This window comes from Vanacampus margaritifer, chromosome 3, assembly GCF_051991255.1.
Source record: "Vanacampus margaritifer isolate UIUO_Vmar chromosome 3, RoL_Vmar_1.0, whole genome shotgun sequence".
Classification (NCBI taxonomy): Eukaryota; Metazoa; Chordata; class Actinopteri; order Syngnathiformes; family Syngnathidae; genus Vanacampus; species Vanacampus margaritifer.
Window position 1 is genome coordinate 19,046,548 of NC_135434.1, and position 17,403 is coordinate 19,063,950.

The 17,403-nt window shown below is 40.9% G+C and overlaps 1 protein-coding gene across 2 annotated transcripts; it reads right to left on the reverse strand.

The window, feature by feature from the left end:
- Positions 1 to 9,500: 9,500 nt before the first annotated feature.
- asb6 (ankyrin repeat and SOCS box containing 6) lies at positions 9,501 to 16,667 on the reverse strand. Of its 2 annotated transcripts, none has more exons than XM_077562474.1 (7): positions 16,532 to 16,667; positions 15,907 to 16,041; positions 15,623 to 15,795; positions 15,107 to 15,213; positions 14,313 to 14,421; positions 13,739 to 13,825; positions 9,501 to 10,634 (listed from the first exon to the last, which is right to left on the reverse strand). In XM_077562474.1, exons 2-7 carry the CDS (start codon positions 16,014 to 16,016, stop codon positions 9,919 to 9,921), a joined length of 1,302 nt encoding a protein of 433 aa, XP_077418600.1. In that variant the 5' UTR covers positions 16,017 to 16,041; positions 16,532 to 16,667; the 3' UTR covers positions 9,501 to 9,918. The 2 variants fall into 2 exon arrangements, with proteins under 2 accessions (XP_077418600.1, XP_077418601.1); XM_077562475.1 differs by having other exon boundaries at positions 15,907 to 16,021; positions 16,532 to 16,652.
- Positions 16,668 to 17,403: the final 736 nt, after the last annotated feature.

Here is a 17,403-nt window from a genome sequence, read left to right on the forward strand (position 1 = left end):
CTCGCCTTCCTGGTGCCTGAGTGCATTTCACTCAAATTTGAGCTTTAAAAATAGGCGAGGAGCATGAAACGGGGAGAGAAAAGCACAGAAAAATAAACTCCAAAGAGCTGCGAGCTACGATTAGAGACTGTAATGAATCTGGGCTATAACGCTGCAGTGTGCCTTATAGTCGAGCCTTCACTAGCATACCAAGGGTGTGTCCTATTCATCATGTCCTTCTTGGAGGCAGAACTCAGGCGCCAGTTGTCTGGAATTTGTGAAATGGCGTCAGTTGTAGAAATGTTGAGGGTGGTGGATTTGTATGCTTCTAAAATAAGAGTTGAAGCTGCGACTTTTTAGTGCGCAACACTTTGGAGTCTTTCCCCCTCAAAGACCAAAAACAAACTTAAACGGACACTTGCTTGAAGCACTATTGTTACTTTATATCCTCGGTTGTTGTCTGACATCGGGGAAAGATAAATAAAAGAAAAGACTGCGGAAAATACTAAAAAGGCTGCTATAACAAAGTGGTAGAAATGCAGGGTAGTGGAGGAACACAATGTAACTTGCATAAGTAGGAACAGTCAGTCACAATAACCATTACTAAATTGGTTTAATTACTTTTTCTTTCTAAAAAACATGTAAGCTTACTTCTTAAAATATACTCAGTAAAAAGTCTATATATTCTTCAAATGCCAGGTTTTTGTCATATAAAAAGAACAAGATAAATAAGTTCAAAACTCCCTCTGTTCACATGACATATAACCAGTGTTGGGAATAACGACGTTTAAACTAACGGCGTTAGGTAACTCATTTTTTTTTCTTCTCATAAACAAACTAATCTAACTAATTATATTCCCCATATTTGAAACGCCGTTATCGTTATTGTATGTGAAATGCATTGCGTTACAATTCATTTATTAGTTTGAAGGCTAGAGACTTTTATTTTGGAGGTGCCGCAGGGAGCGTGTTCTTTTGCGTGTCCTTTTGGACTTATCTCGCCAGGGAGTTATTCGTGAGTGGCATTAATCAAAATTACAGTAGAGATTTGCCGAAAACCGGCCGCCATGAGGAGCGATTTGTTGACAATTCTGTTCCACCAAGAACCATTAACATTGCGACTTCACAGGCAAGAACCATAACAGCGAACAAGAAAAGATAGCGGTGTTTGGTAAGTCATAGCGACACGCTCGCCTAGTGTAATTAATAGCGCCAACAATTGTATTTCTCTTATTTCACGAAAGCTAAACACAGTGTTGAAAGAAATATCCAGTCTCGGCAAATCACACTGACGGAGGCCGATGGGGTTGAGGTCTGTCGGGAGCACCAAACAAACCGGTAATTAAAGTGAGAAACGTTGCGCAGTTGTGAATGATGCAAGCCTAGAGTTGGGCAGTTTTCTGACGTAAATCAATTAATTAACATGTCTTTAAATGTGTATGATTAAAAACTGAAGATAATCACAATCATCTCTTAATATAAAGTGTACAAATGTTTTTCAGAGAGATCATGTGGAAGCTGATGATTTGAGGAAATGGAGTTATGGCAATGATTTTGGCCATGATAACATTAAGCACTGTATATTTCATAGCATTGGTGGTTTCTTTCTTATCTATTATTAATTATTTTAGCCCACAATAATAATTAAAAAATGCCCGTGAAATCCTGGAGGGACTGGCTAGGACTGGCTACAAATTACCTATAGATGACCAACTGTATGTGCCACAAATCACCATACATCCAGTATTTATTTTATTTTCATTATTATTCTGATTGCTTTAGTAATTGGCAGTGGTAGAAGATACATCAGCACTCCAAATTTAATGAATTATTATTATTATATGATATGTCATTATGGAGTGAGGCATTTGTGTGACATAATTATTCACAAAAATAAATAAACACCCTATTGGCTGGGCATAATTTGAATTCCTTGTATAAAAATATAATAATAATAATCTAAAAAATGTAAAAATCCAAATTATTTGAGATAAAACATTTTTTGGAGTTTTTTGAGTGGAAAATATTTACTTTGCCTGGTAACGAGTTACCTTTATTATGAAGTAATTCAATAACTAACTTAGTTACTTTTTTAAGCAAGTAATGAGTAACTATAACTTATTACTTTTTAAAGTAATGTTCCCAACACTGCTTATAACCAACAGAACCTGAAAATAAAAGGAAATATTTTGGAGAGGTAAAGTATAAATAAACAACTAATATTATACAAGAGTGCACACACTCTTAAAAGCGGTGATGTGTCTATGTTCAGAATTAACCAATCACCTCCAAATCTTGTTAAATGGAAATCAGCACACACCTGCCACTGATTAACCCTAAATAAAGTTCAGACCCGTGTGATGATAAGCGGTTCAGATAATGAATAGATGGATGTTCCATTAGGCTTTTCTGGACATATTTGTAGTCACATCTTACAGCACAAGCCATGGTCCACAGAGCTCCCACCAGACAGCACCAGACACCTCATTGTCCAAAGGTTTCACTCAAGTAGGAAGGGCTTGACAATAACACCTGACAATTAACCTGCCAAATGAGGGTTACTTGCAACTCTGTTGGGTGACCGCAGCACTCGCACAAGCCGTTTTAGAAGCTTGTATTCCGAAACAAACTACCTGCCAAAATTGGCTTACTCGTCACGGTTATGTTGACGATCAAATTGTCAACAATGAATTACGGAAGCGTGGAATTATGTTGACGATCAAATTGTCAACAATGAATTACGGAAGCGTGGAACTGCCAATGGGTTAGTAAATAGTTTTGACTGGGCGATGTTGTTCGAACGTATTGATAAAGTCGTTCTAATGTATGCATTACTAACTAAGTAAAGTAGTTCAAATGTATTGATAAAGAACGCATTGCTAAAACGTGGGCAAAATGCTAAAACCTATAGGCTTGGGTATCGTTTCTAATTTTCTCAATCGGTTTGATTTAGATTCACAAGAGTTCAGTTCAATTCCATTTAGATTTTTTTCCGATTCAATTCAATCCAATTCAATCTGATATTAACTCTGGAACGTCATCCATCCATCTATCTTCTGCCGCTTGTCCGAGGTCGGGTCGCGGGGGCAGCAGCTTTAGGAGGGAAGCCCGGACGTCCCTCTCCCCAGCCACTTCAACCAGCTCCACCGGCGGGATCCCAAGGCCTTCTAAGGCCAGCCTAGAGATATAGTCTCTCCAGCCGGTGGGACATGCCTGGAAAACCTCTCCAGGGAGGCATCTGAACCAGATGCCCGAGCCACCTCAACTGGCCCCTCTCAATGCGGAGGAGCAACGGCTCGACTCTTGAGTCCCTCCCGGATGACCGAGCTTCTCATCCTATCTCTAAGGGAGAGCCCGGACACCCTACGGAGGAAACTTATTTCGGGATCTTGTTCTTTCGGTCACGACCCACAGCTCGTGACCATAGGTGAGGTTAGGAACGTAGACCGACCGGTAAATCGAGCTTTGCCTTTCGGCTCAGCTCTTTCTTTACTACAACGGACCGACACAAAATCAGCATCACTGCAGACGCTGTACCGATCCGCCTGTCGATCTCCCGCTCCATCCTGCCTTCACTCGTGAACAAGACCCCAAGATACTTGAACACCTTCATTTGGGGCAGGATCTCATCCCGCACAACACCCTTTTCCGACTGAGGAATATGGTCTTGGATTTGGAGGTGCTGATTTTCATCCCAACCGCTTCCCACTTGGCTGCGAACCGCTCCAGTGAGAGTTGGAGATCCAGCACCACATCATCTGCAAAAAGTAGAGATGCAATGCTGAGGCTACCAAACCGAACCCCCTCAACGCCTGGGCTGCGCCTAGAAATTCTGTCCATAAAAGTTATGAACAGAATCAGAGACAATGGGCAGCCTTGGCAGAGTCCAACCCTCACTGGAAACAAATCCGACTTATTGTCGGCAATGCGGACCAAACTCTGACATCAATCGTGCAGGGACCGAACAGCCCGTATCAGGGGGCTCAGTACCCCATACCCAGTCGAACGCCTTCTCCAAATCTACAAAACACATGTAGACTGGTTGGGCGAACTCCCTCGCACCCTCGAGGATCCTGCTGAGGGTGTAGAGCTGGTCCACTGTCTCTGGAACATCTATTCTTCTTAAATATCAAGGCAGTAACTGATTAACTTATTTAGTTTATTAATGAAAGTAACACGTGTCATAATCACTTAAGTGTTACATCAGCAAGGATGATATGAAAATATTCTCATAATTCTAATAATTCCATCCATCCATTTTCCTAACCGCTTGTCCTCACAAGGGTCGCGAGGGTTGCTGGAGCCTATCCCAGCTGGTTTCGGGCAGTAGGCGGGGTACACCCTGAACTGGTTGCCAGCCAATTGCAGGGCAATTCTAATAATTGTAAATATAAATTTAAAAGATTCTGAATTGTCTTAAAGTGCATTGTAAGGTCTTTCATAAATGTAAGAAAATACTTTTAAATTCATGTGAACAGTAAATTTCAAGAAAACAAAAAATTGGCCTTAAAATTCAATTTTCTTATGAATTTACAGGAAAAAGAAAATCGATTCATGGTTTTATGAATCGATATCAGGCTTGAAAAGGAAAGATGATTCAATATTGATTGTTCGATTTTTAAAAAACCCAACCCTGGTAAAAACATATTTTTCCCCATAATGTCACAGGGCGCATTCGCAATTGTGCACTTCTGCACTACAACCACTCTTTTCTGCCTTCCATGATGACACGTGCAGTCGTGATAATCCGGCTCAACTGTAATGAAACTGTAAAATATGCAGCTAACTATACAACAGCTAACCGGTGTTAGCAAGAGAGCCCGAAAGTTTAAGCATTTCACCCAAAATACTCAAGAGGAATGTGATGCAGGACAGAACTTGCCTTTCATGGCAGCACAACACAAGCATCTAAAAAGCAAGTTGATTCAAATTCTGTTGAAAAGGGACGGTCATCTCACTCAGCTATTTTGGATAGTTAGCCACGAGTTGGGGGCAATGACTCCCATCAAATGTAAGGCATGTAAACTGAAAGTCATAAATTTCCCATTTGTCGACCGGTTATCGTGAGGTTTACTTCTTGGGTCAATGTGCTAATACAGAAAATTTGAAAACAAGAACCGAGAAATATTCTTACCCATGAAAGGTCATTCCCAGTTCCAATGTTGTGATTGTACATGATTAGGCATAGTTTTTGGTTCCATTTTAAATTGCACTAAACATTTACAGCTAAAAATGTTGACGGTCAGAGAATCAACTTCATTTTAATTTTTAATATCATATACAGTATAAACATAAAACATTTCAGGAATGCTACACACTGCAAAGCTTATTAAAAGTTGAATGTAGTATTATTTTCTATATTGCCTTTATTTGTTGTTTGCACATACCTTGCAGCAAGGATGGGCAATTTGTGAACTGGTTTACCTGCAAGTTGAGTAGCAGCACCAGTGGCTAAAGCCCAACTGTGGCTGGGTTTTTACTTCCTGGGCCCAGATTTGACACATTCGGTATGTGGTTAGTTTGAATAAAAGATGCGTGTCAGGAAGCAACACCTACAGTTCAACCAAAAGGTGTGCTGTCCCAACAGGATTTATCCTACAACCTGTCCACCCCCCCACTGAGATTTGTCCTAGGCCCTGGTTGAACCCGTCGACCTGCAGCCATCTTTCAATGCTGAAAGACCAACCAACATCCCCCACAGTACACACGCGCAGTCACAGGCTCCACTTTCAACATAATAATTAGGAATGATCTCACAACACATAATGTATAGGCGGACGGGGATATAGCATGTTCTGATCCAGAAAAAACTCCATGGTTTCATCTTAGTTTTAGCAACCATCATTCTCGTGTGCTCCATCAACGCCAGAAGTGCAATAGGACGGGGTGCATTTCATACTGATGAAGTCACCACATCTGCGGTTATGAACACTAAGTGCTCTGTGCTTCAACTCCTGCTCTCGTTCCCTCGTTTCTTTCCCAATCTCCCACACCAGGATGAAGCATTGCTTGCCTCCGTACTAGAACACACTGCGTTCATACGAGCAAACAAATAAGTACTCAGTCCGAAGGGGCATGAGCATTGTGAGCCCCTAACTGACTGCTGGTGCTCTCAAGTCCACCTCAAGTCCCAAGAGGTTTGAGGCAGCAGCTGAGTGTTCAGTGATGTCTGCAATTATCCCGCGTCTAGACAACGTCTAGTGAGGCACATTCTGCTCAGGCACAGATCTATAAGAGAATAGGCCTGGAACACGTACAATATCTTTCAGCTGGTGACGTAGTGGTACATAAAAAGGTCAGTGCTAGGCTAGGAGGGAAGAAGTATCAAAAATGCTAGTTGTTTAGTGGTTTTCAAAGAAAAAGCTGCTGGCAAATGCAAATTTGTTGTGTTAAAGACAAATGCACTCATGTATTACATGCTTACAGTAATGGACAATGTCAGACAAAATGCGTTAAAAATACACACAATAAAAAGTAGGAGAAGACATTTGATTCCCTACATTTTAGCCAGAATTTTCACTCCTTCATATTAGCGGGTGCCGATGTGGCACACAGCTGCACACAATCAACCAATTACCAATACAAAATAAGTCCTCCAAAATCTCCCCTAGTCATGTTTAAAGCACACCTGTGCCAGGAATACAAATTTTCTCTATGGGAAATACTGTGGACCTGACAAAAGATGTCAGGGACAATTGTTGACCTGCACAAGGCTAAAAGCAAAACTATCAGCAAAAGGCGATTAGCACCATTTTTCGAAAGGAGAAGACACAATATGACCATTATTTGACTTTGGTGTGAAATACAGACACCTGCCTTGTGGCTTGAGGATGATAGAAAGGTAAAGGGCCTATCTCACTGGCTGGGATCGGAGACTTCTCCCCAGTCTCGTTATCTCCAAGATGTCTCAGCGACCTGCTGGAAACTTGAAAAAGTCTTCAAAAAGGTCTCCCCCAAAAAATCTTTGAATTTATCGCAACGCCGTGGCAACCCAACTAGTCTCCAGGAGAAACTGAAGAGAAAGAAGAAGAGAAAGAAAGGTGCATGGACTTCCAGCTACAGGTGATTCCCACGTGTGTTGGGCTCTGCAGCGAACGGCTTTTAATTTAGCGTTATGGTGAGTGAGTTACTCATGGACTTTATATTTGTTCTGTGGTGCCTTGTTATGTTGGCGGCGCCCTCCTTAAATCTATCCAACTTAGCCCATTTAAGGAGGGCGCTGCTAGTATAGCTAGATAAAAATGTTGCTTCACATTTATTGTTATATCTACAAAATACCCCAGTTTTTGTGTTTCCTATATCATTCATAAGCTAGTGACCTCACCATATAAAAGTGTTGTTGTTACCCTTGTTATGGTCTTTGCGCTGCTAGTATAGGAACATAAAAATACATAGTGGATTTGTGTTTGTTGTTGTAGCCTTTTATTAATCAGCCGCCAACCAGCCAAGAATCAGTTCTTTGTTGCAAGTTGTGAAAAAGTACTGAAACATTGAACAGTTGGACATTCAAAAGTTAAGAGAATGTCCAATTCAACTCATCTGTTAACGTTATATTGGATATTAGGTCCATTCTAAAATTTCACCAAGAGCCGAACTTATTGTCTGTATGGTAAATTTGGATTTTATTTGTTGACAAAGCTATTTATTATTTCCTAATAAATTACAATAAGTTACACCACAAGTTTCATTTGCTGTCAAGAATGTTTTTATTTCAGTCCATATAAGTATACAATTTAGTCATTCTTTGCCCACTTTGGAGAGAAAGTTTTATTTATTTATTGAATGAGTATAATCTGTCTAAAAACGACACACGGCAAAATGGAGATAGTGATGAATGAAGAATATTTTCCATAGTCAGTCAGGTTTTTGTTTTTTACATTTTGAAAATGAGTCAGACGCCTGATCTTGTTGTCAGTGTTGCGTAAACACAATTTTACCTTATTCTAAAGAATCCTGGTAAATTTAAGTCTTCTGATCAAGTATAATGATCCCAAATACCTCTGGCATGAAGCAGTGCAGTGCAGTGCAGTGCAGAATTATTGATAGCAGTTTGAGTGTTGTGAATATCAATATCACATATTCAATCCCACAGGAAAACTGAGGTTAATATTTTTGTGGGGAACTTGTGGTCAGCCATAGTTTCAGAAAATGAATCAGTTCACCTTTTTTTTAAGTGTACATGAAAGAGCAAAAAAGTATAAAAGATCTCCCTCTCCCCGGGCAGAAGTCTTTTTGCACATTAACTTTTTAAATTCAACACTAAGTCATTCTTTTCTTCTTCTTTTTCTTAAATTGGGATCTAATCGTGGAGAGAAGTCTGTCTGTGAAGACTATAATTTGAGAAAATAAAAGCGGTAGTAAACATGCAGGGGCTTGAATCAAAAGGTTGTACGTTATGGGCTGCAGTGTAAGAAAAGGCTGTGAGAGAACAAGCAGGTGTGGTGGAAAGACCCATGGGCTTCAGGGAGAGAATAGATCAATAACTAATTTCAGTACCAAGCTTTACCCGCACTGTTTTCCAATAAATGCTGGATGGAGAGTACAGATTTAGCAGGGTGGGGCGGGGGGCTACCTCGATTCTATCACCTTCCTCAAGCTGTCGGTGGAGACTGTGTAAGGAGGCTGCTTCATCTTGTTTTAAAAACCATATGTGACTGTTGATTGTGTGGATTATGATTCTACAGCGTGATATTGCGCAAAATGTTAGCCAGCTTTGCTATTTCCATGCGTGAGCCACATATGTCATCTCTGTATCTTTAAAAGATTGTGCTTCCTGCAACCACCCCCCCCCCCCCTCCCTTCCTCTCATTCGGCCAGGGCCGGTGTTGAGGTTTTGTCAAGAGTATGCGGGGAGATTGAGGCAGACAGGAGAGTGAAGCGTGTGTCATGCAGGGCTGCTGCCGCCGCTGCTGCTGCCGCTGCTGCTGCTGAGGCACTTCTCCTCAGAGGCTGTGACCTAGATAACCAAGAGGAGCTGGAGCGCCTGCAAGCCTTGGAGCCACTCCAGCCTCAGCAATGTCAGGAAGGGGTTAGTTGTGTAACACAATGTCCTATTTAGTTTGCTTGTCACACACATGGATGCAAGCAACATATAGCGTATGGAACCTATGCACAAGCCTACTCTGATTCTATTATGTGCCGTTGTCAAAGCAGAGACAAACGAGGAGAACCTAAATTGGAGGAAAGAAATCATCCCTAAATCCATCCAAATTTAAACATGAGCATTAAGAATGCTTGGTCAAACTTTCCACGCCAGGAGCCACTGCAGCTACATGGTCACCGTAAAGCCAACCAAAGTACAAGCATCTTTGTATGAGTCACTCTTGCTGCACCTTTGCAGTCGAATTTGAACACTTTACCCTATGGCTAACTAGTGTTTAGTTAACTAGGCAGCTTATGTTGGAATGAAACATACTCACTCCGGTTTCCAGAGCCATTGGAGGTAGTTATGTTGCCTTTTCACCACCTCATTTTGAAAATACTTTGCTAAATGATTTTTGTGTAGCAACAGAAATGCTTCCTCACCAGTCTGTGACTTTTTATTAGTCAAACTTCAATTCAAGTGGGAAGAAAACTAATTTCACATCACAATCACTGAGGAGGTAGGTCTATACAATTGTGTTAGAACTACTTTAACAGGCTGCAGTGTAAAAACCCCATAGAGAAATAGTGCCATCTGGTGACATTTGCAAATAATTGCAGCACACCGGACGGCCTCACACACCAGAGACGCTATGAATAGTTAGTTTATCTAGTCACAAATGCGATGCTACAATAAATTTATCTTATGAGTCTTGCAACAATCACAACTGAAAAGTTAAGATAAAAAAACACAGATGATAAGATTGGAGCCACGTGCATCAATGTTTTGAAGCTTTTCTGTTGTAGATGATGCGCAATACATAATGTATTTCAACAAAATTGTGGCACAGCAGATGATCAGCGTTGGCTTTGCTGGGGTTTAAAACGGTCCCAACCGGGCTTTGGCTCATATGTGCGCTCGGGTAGAAGGAATCCTTTCAGCCTGTCTGGTAATGGCAAAGCATTGATTCTCTCTTCTAGCGGCCAGGGCTTGAGGTGGCCCCTAATAAACGCCCTACAAAGGCACTTGAGAGCAGCAGGGGAAGTATCACGCATGACCACCCGGCTGTAAAGATCTTGTAGAGCTTGAGCATATGGGTGAAGATCTTGCCCAAACGTAAGAGGACCCAGCCTGGAATACAGACTCACTGTGGGGTAGTTCACCCTCGCTAGGTCCAGCAACAACTCAGCTTGCTCAAGGAGCTCAGAGGCATCATTTGGATCTGAGCACTGCCGCAGGGCTGCCTGAAGCCGCTGGAAAATAATTGTGGAAGCTTGCCAGCAGGAGTCACTGTGGGCACAAAACAAAGAGGCTCCGCTCTGGATTACCAGCACAGCCAAGGGGAAGAGAAGGTCAAAGTGCTCCAGGCTTGTTTGGGTCAGGGAGGACTCGCTGTCATTGGTATCAAAGCTGGGGTCCACACCATGGGCCAGCAGTAACTGCGTGGTTTTCAGGCAGAATTTCCCCATTTCGGCAGCATCCTCGGCGTTGGCGTCTAGCGCCTCCTTGACCAGAAACACCAACGAGGACGCAACTGTTTCGCCATCTTCAGTAACAGCTTTGACGTCAGCACCTGAGCAGAAGGTGCACATTCTTGAACTCAAGTTTTGAGAAACAGCTTGACTCTGACTTTTGTTTTGTTTGCAAAGCCAAATTCTCCAGCAACAACCCAACTGAGAATACATTATCAATTAACAAAAAAGTAAGAATAAAAACAATTAAAAAGCACTTAAGTAAAAATATATTAAATATTTTAAAAATATTACATCTGGACTAGGCTTACATGGTGTGGTGCTACCATAATTTTTCGAGAATAACATGCACCCTAAAAAAATCACCCTTCAAAATCAGATTTTTTTTTTTGTACTCGTGTTTTAAACCCTCTCTTATTTGCATGCTCAAAATTTTAACTATTATCCACACAGTAATTCGATAGATTGAGAATTGTGTTGAGGCAAGTATTTCTTGTGTAAAGAGAGGTTCTCTTACCTTACTAACAGTTTGGTCAACACTCGAGCCTTCCTCAGAGCAGAAAAAAAAGTCCCGACTACACACCGAGTGTTTTCAAAGATGACAGAGCGTTGCGCATGGAATACACAAGGTGCCAAAATCAGGTCCTTGAGGGCCGCAGTCCGACATGTTTTAGAGCAGAGGTGGTCATCGAGGGCTGGAGTCTTGCATGTTTTGCATGTTGCCCTTCTCCAACACAGCTGATATATGATGAGCTCATCAGCAAGCTCTGCATAAGCCTGATAACGATCCTGTTGATTGGAATCAGCTTGTGTTGGAAGTGAGAAACCCCCAAAACCTGCAGGACTTCGGCCCTCTAGGGCCGAGATTGCCCACCTCTGTTTTAGAGGTTTCCCTCCCCAAACACAGCTGAATCAAATAATCAGGATCAATATCAGGTGTATGCAGAGCTTGCTGATGGATCAGGGGTGTTTGAGGAGGGAAACCTAAAACATGCAGGATTGTGGCCCTCGAGGACCGGCGTTTTACACCTATATGCAGTAATCAGTCCTTCGTTCTGTGGGGGAATGATGTCAAACCCACATGAAAATATACCTTTTTCACAATAAAAATAGGTATTGGTAAAAATCTATAATACAATGTAATACACTTTGGTGTACTTGTTTATATTACTATCTCTCGACTTTGGATGATTTTTTTTAGCAGTAAAATGTTGTTTCTCGAGAAATTATGGTAACTTCCTCTAGCAATGTAGGTCTCATTTTGGTATTCATACAAAAATAAAATAGACCAGTATTATTGTGAGCATATGATGTTACAGCCCTCGTCTCTGCACACCTAGTGAAGAAAATAACTCAGTACAAGTCAAGCTGCTACAGTGGACTGTCACACACAAGCGGTTTGACACTTGTGGATTCACCTATTTGCAGATTTATTACGAAAAATAATGTATTTTTTTTTTTGTTTTTTGCCGTGGGACTCCGTTTTTGTGGAAAATCATGTATACTTCCTTTTATGTGTACAGTACAGCCCCACTGGTGCCCTGCCGGGTATGATTTTTTTGCTAATCTGTACCCACAGTTTAGAACGTCAATAAGAAACGAAGAAGAACACTCAACTATATATATATAAAAGTTTGATATATTTGAAAACTGGGGTAGTGTGGAGTGTGAAACAGGCGAGAAACTCCATGCCATTTTGATTTTGTGGAAATGAGAACAGTTAAAGCAGTTGTTCTTTAAAACTGTCAGAGCAGTTAGAGTGTTAAAACAGTTAGAGCAGTTGTTCTCTAAAACTGTAGGCAACGAGGAAACCAGTGTCTTCACTAATGCAAAACTGTGAAAACACTGCCATCTTCAGGCCACAAAATGAAACTGTGGTTTAGGTTTTATAATAAAGGCTAATACAGTGTTTCTCAACCCTGGTCCTCGGGGCCTACTATACAGCCTGTTTTCCATGTCTCCCTATTTGACACACAGCTGATTCCAATGACAGCTCAACAGCAAGCTCTGGAGAAACCAGATAACGATCCTCACCTGCACTAGAATTGGGAGACATGGAAAACAGGCTGGATAGTGGGTCCCGACGACCAGGGTTGGAAAACACTGGGCGATTAGAAAGGAGCGCAACGGTAGAGCCAACTTCAGCGTCGCTGCTTATTTAAGTTATACTGTATAGGTTTGCAGATCTAAGAAAGAGGGAGTTCTCGAGTTACGTCCAAGTTTCGTTCCTACGTTGGCGCTGTAATCCAAATTTCGACTTAAATCGGAATTTAAAGTCTATATTTACATCACAATACTTTGTACAGTAATCTTAAAAAACATTTGAGTGACCCGGAAGAGCCGGTACTAATATTTTGTGTTTCCGCGCCGGCATTCTTTGCTGATGGACAGCAGAGCTCCTTCAAACTTAAAACACGGAAATGTGACGTGCCTGATGGTGAGCAGACCTGCTCGATGGACGTCCGTTGCTGGAGGTAACAACAACACAACTTTAAAATGGGGTGATTACAGTGGGAAATTAACAAAAAAGAAGGTGCTACGGACGAGGCACGGGCGCCATAAAGTCGAAACGACGTAGGTCACGTACGACGTAACTCGCGGACTGCCTGTACTGTATTGGAGGCATTCACGGCTCGTGTGCACTACACGTGACATGTTAGCATATTTGTTGCGCGAGCTAAAACAAATGTCACAAATTGACAGTGATGGCTGCCGCAGGGTTTTGGTCGGTGTGGTATACTCAAAGAATCACCTTGTATTTCTTCTTTTATTCATTTTATGGCAATTTTTGCACAGAGAGCTAATAACAGTATCCTTTCCAACACGATGTCATGAGACGATACAGTTTCTTCTTCGTTTCTTATTGGCGTGCTAAACTGTGGGTACAGATTAGCAAACTGTGGGTACAGTTTAGAAAACTGAAATTATAATATGCAGGATTAATTTGAGTGTACTTACACCCTGCTATTTATTTACATTGTTGGAATACAAAATTGTCTCTGTTCTATTTTGGTTGAACAAGCATGTCCATACATACAGTACCTTACCTATTTTAGACAAATGATAATCCTGTAATTTTTCATCTCCCAAAGCACGCATAGAGGAAAGCAACTTTTGCCAAGTCTTCTGTATGTATCATAAGGGTTGATGTTTTTAAGTGAATGAAAAAAAAGGTCAAGCGATAATAGCAATGTGTGGTCCATACCTCTCTGTAGGAGAAGCCGGATGCTCTCTGTGTTGTTCACAGTTAAGCCATCGCTGCTTGCCAAGGCATGAAGCAAAGGGGTTTTTCCTTCAAAGACAACGTCAAAACAATCACTTGTAAACTAAATCAATCTATAACTATTAAAACCTGTTTCCACAACACTGTTTATAAATAACAATGGTGCTCCCCTTTAACACAAGGATGTTTTTGTGAATAAAATGTGTTCAAAACAGGACTCAAAGTGTTTGTTTGGAAAATATTGGCTTTATCATTCCCAGGACTGTTTTTGTACATGTGTTACCAAGATTATACGGTTGATAGAGTTCCCACAAAGTGGAAATAAAGTGAGAAGACTATCAAAAATATGTGTGCGGGTACAAATGGGAGGAGTAGCAGTTGGTTCACTTGTGGTACACTTTGCAAGTTACAGTATATTCAATTGTGTGTGGCTTTGTATAAATGGGAAACATTATGATAACGTGTCTAGTGTCTACCCAAAACATTTCAGAAATGCAAATGCACAAAAAAAATTAAATACTGTTCTCATGTAATTAGGAGGTTAGCGTGAATGTACCTCGTTTATCTCTTGCATTCACATTGGCACCCAGATCAAGCAATGCAAGCAGGCAGGGTAAACGGTCCGAGTCCTCACTGGCAAGATCCAAGGGGCTGCTCTCATGAATCTAATGGGCGATCAATTAAAGATTATTTTTAGGGCAAAATTAATGAATTACAAACAACATAAAATATAATACAGTATACATACTTGGTCACAAAATAAGGTGCACTGACACAAGGATTGATCCAACACATGAGTTTTGTCAATAATGCATAAATAAAAAATAACCATCCATTAATTTTCTATACACCAACAGTCCTCATTAAGGTAGAGAGTGAGATGGAACCTATCACAGGTGACTCCTATCCTATCACAGGGAGAGTTGAGGTGCACCCAGTACATGTCACAGTCAACACCAGGTCATAAGACAAACATTAATATTCATATTCACACCCTGTGTGCAATTTAGAGGTTTCATTATACCTACTGTCAGGGGGATGTCTTCAATTACTTGACATGCAGGCTTTTAGAATGTTGCACAATGCCGGAGTTCTTTTGCAAAACCCACAAAAGCACTGCAAGAACTGGCAACTCCACAGACTTTGAGAGGTAGATGACATGCACCTCTGTGCTGCCATATACCAAATACTGTAAACTCAATATTAGATACACCCCTCAGTATGTTGCAGGGCAGTTGTAGACCTCCACAAACCAAAATTGTGATAATTAACAAAACATTTTATACAGCTCTGGTATTAGATTTCAATAGCTACTGTATGTAAACCCGAAAGTCTTATCATTTGACTTACCCTGTCTCTTTTTTCCATGTCAGCTTTGTGCTCGATGAGCAATTTCATCATGTTTGGTTTGTTTCTCAGAACTGCTATATGCAGTGGGTTGTAAAACGACACTGGGTCTGCGAAATTGAAGAAAAAAAACATTACACTTTAAATGACCGTACATAACTCATCTTCTTCGGTCGGAAATTTTTTAGTGTTGTTCCGATAAAGTTTTTTGGCCCCCGATACGATTCTGATACGCAGCTTTGCAGTATCGGCCAATGCCGATACCATACCGAGATCTACATTTTTTTTTCTCAACATGCTGTCCTTCCATTGGTTCAGACCATTCAAGGGCCAATGGGATATTTTAGCTTGGCATGCAGTGAACATGTCACACATCAGTGAATGTCGTGCATGAGCAAGACACAGGATGCTGCATCCAAAGTCCTATATTAGCGTCAGAATTAATGGTATCGGCATGTTACTTGTTATTGTATTGTAAACAAAACACTGAATGGGTAGTAATATACCGCATAGACTTACCCTCAAAATTAAGATCTGCTCTGTACCGTAGAAGGACTTCAGCAGCCTCCACTTGTCCCTGCTCAGCCACTTTAAACAGAGCATAGCTAATCCCTTCCATGAACACTTCGGATTGGGACTCTCGCTCCAAAAGCTCCGCTAAAGAACTGCACAGATGTCGCTTCACTTCTGGACTGGAAAAAAAATGCAGCACATTTTAACAGTGGAGGTGCTGTCTGTGCCTTGTTCTTAATTCTGTTCTGACAAGAAACACTTGAGAATTGTTTTTTTCAAGGCCTACATACCTGCCCTTGTGACTACCGTCTCCTTCTTCCAGCCCGACCACACTCATGACAGCATCCACCAATGGCTGATACTCATATATGATCCTTCGAAAGCCGTGGAGGTAAGGCATGGCTCCTAAGGCAATGTTCCACAACCTTTATTGAGCACACAGTTGACGGTTTGAAAAAGCTCACGGCACACTAAGCACATACAGTTGCATTTCATGTAGGAAAAGCGCTGTATAAATAAAGTGTAATTATATTTGATAAGATGTATGATTTAGGAAGCCATGCTATGAACATGTGTACCGTATGTATCGTTTCCCGGAGAAAAAAACCCGACGACTGTCGGGCGTAAAATATCAAACAAAATCTAACATCTGCGCAAAACAGGTATTTTCTAGGGGGTACGATCGCAACCAAAAGCATCACTACTATCTTACTCTTCAATAACTCATCTGGCAACCCCCTAAACACATTTAGAATGTTACAGTGTAAAGTACCAGAGCAGATAAAATCTTGGTTACATACTGTACATACACGCCCTTTTCAACTTTCACTGGTAAAACTACGCTAATGTCAATCTTCCATGTCTTTGTTTTTCGTTACAAAATTCCATGGCCATCAAGTATTAGTCAAATCTTACTTCGTTTGGTGTTTTCTTTTCGCTGTGTCCAAATGACACGTTAAAAAACTGGCATAATAGTCATGGAAGTTGAAACTGCACTACCATGTACCCAACTTGATCAGTCGCCTGCCGTTTTGAAAACAGGAAGTGTTCATCGTTCCGTTTTGTTCCCCACAGAAACACAACATTGAAATAAAAGTTCCGCTAATTCGACAGTAAAAACATACAAACAAACTTTAAAATATACCCCCTATATGCTACATCCAATTGCACAGAACGCGAGGGGAGCGTTTACGGCGGTGCGTTTGCATTTACATGCGATACTATATATATATGATGCATTTGCGTTACTTTTCGTAGAAAAGGCGCATATATATAGAAAAAAAACTATCTAAATTGAATTAGCATCTTCAGAAAATTATGTTGCAAACCATTACTCATTAGACACATAACGGCAGAGTGAGAGAGAGAGAGAGAGAGAGAGAGAGCGAGAAGGAGAGAGAGAGAGAGAGAGAGAGAGAGAGAGACACACACACACACACACACACACACACACACGCACACACACGCACACACACACACACACACAAACTCCAGAGTCCCTTCCTTGAGTGAATCTAAATTACTAGCTGGCTTTTGGAGATAGATAGATAGATAGATAGATAGATAGATAGATAGATAGATAGATAGATAGATAGATAGATAGATAGATAGATAGATAGATAGATAGATAGATAGATAGATAGATAGATAGATAGATAGATAGATAGATAGATAGATAGATAGATAGATAATCCATGACAAAGACTAGTAAATAAAAGTGATTGTGATCACCTGATAATGACCTCCTAGTGATATTGGACTATAGCAATAATAATTCACTGATGATC

Excerpts from the sequence above, each read along its gene's own strand:
- asb6 (XM_077562474.1), bottom strand. The coding sequence starts at position 16,016 with ATGCCTTACCTCCACGGCTTTCGAAGGATCATATATGAGTATCAGCCA. Across the intron at positions 15,214-15,622 it reads AGCAGATCTTAATTTTGAGG|ACCCAGTGTCGTTTTACAAC; the intron begins GTAAGTCTATGC and ends TCAATTTCGCAG. Across the intron at positions 10,635-13,738 it reads CCGGCTTCTCCTACAGAGAG|GTGCTGACGTCAAAGCTGTT; the intron begins GTATGGACCACA and ends CCTTCTGCTCAG.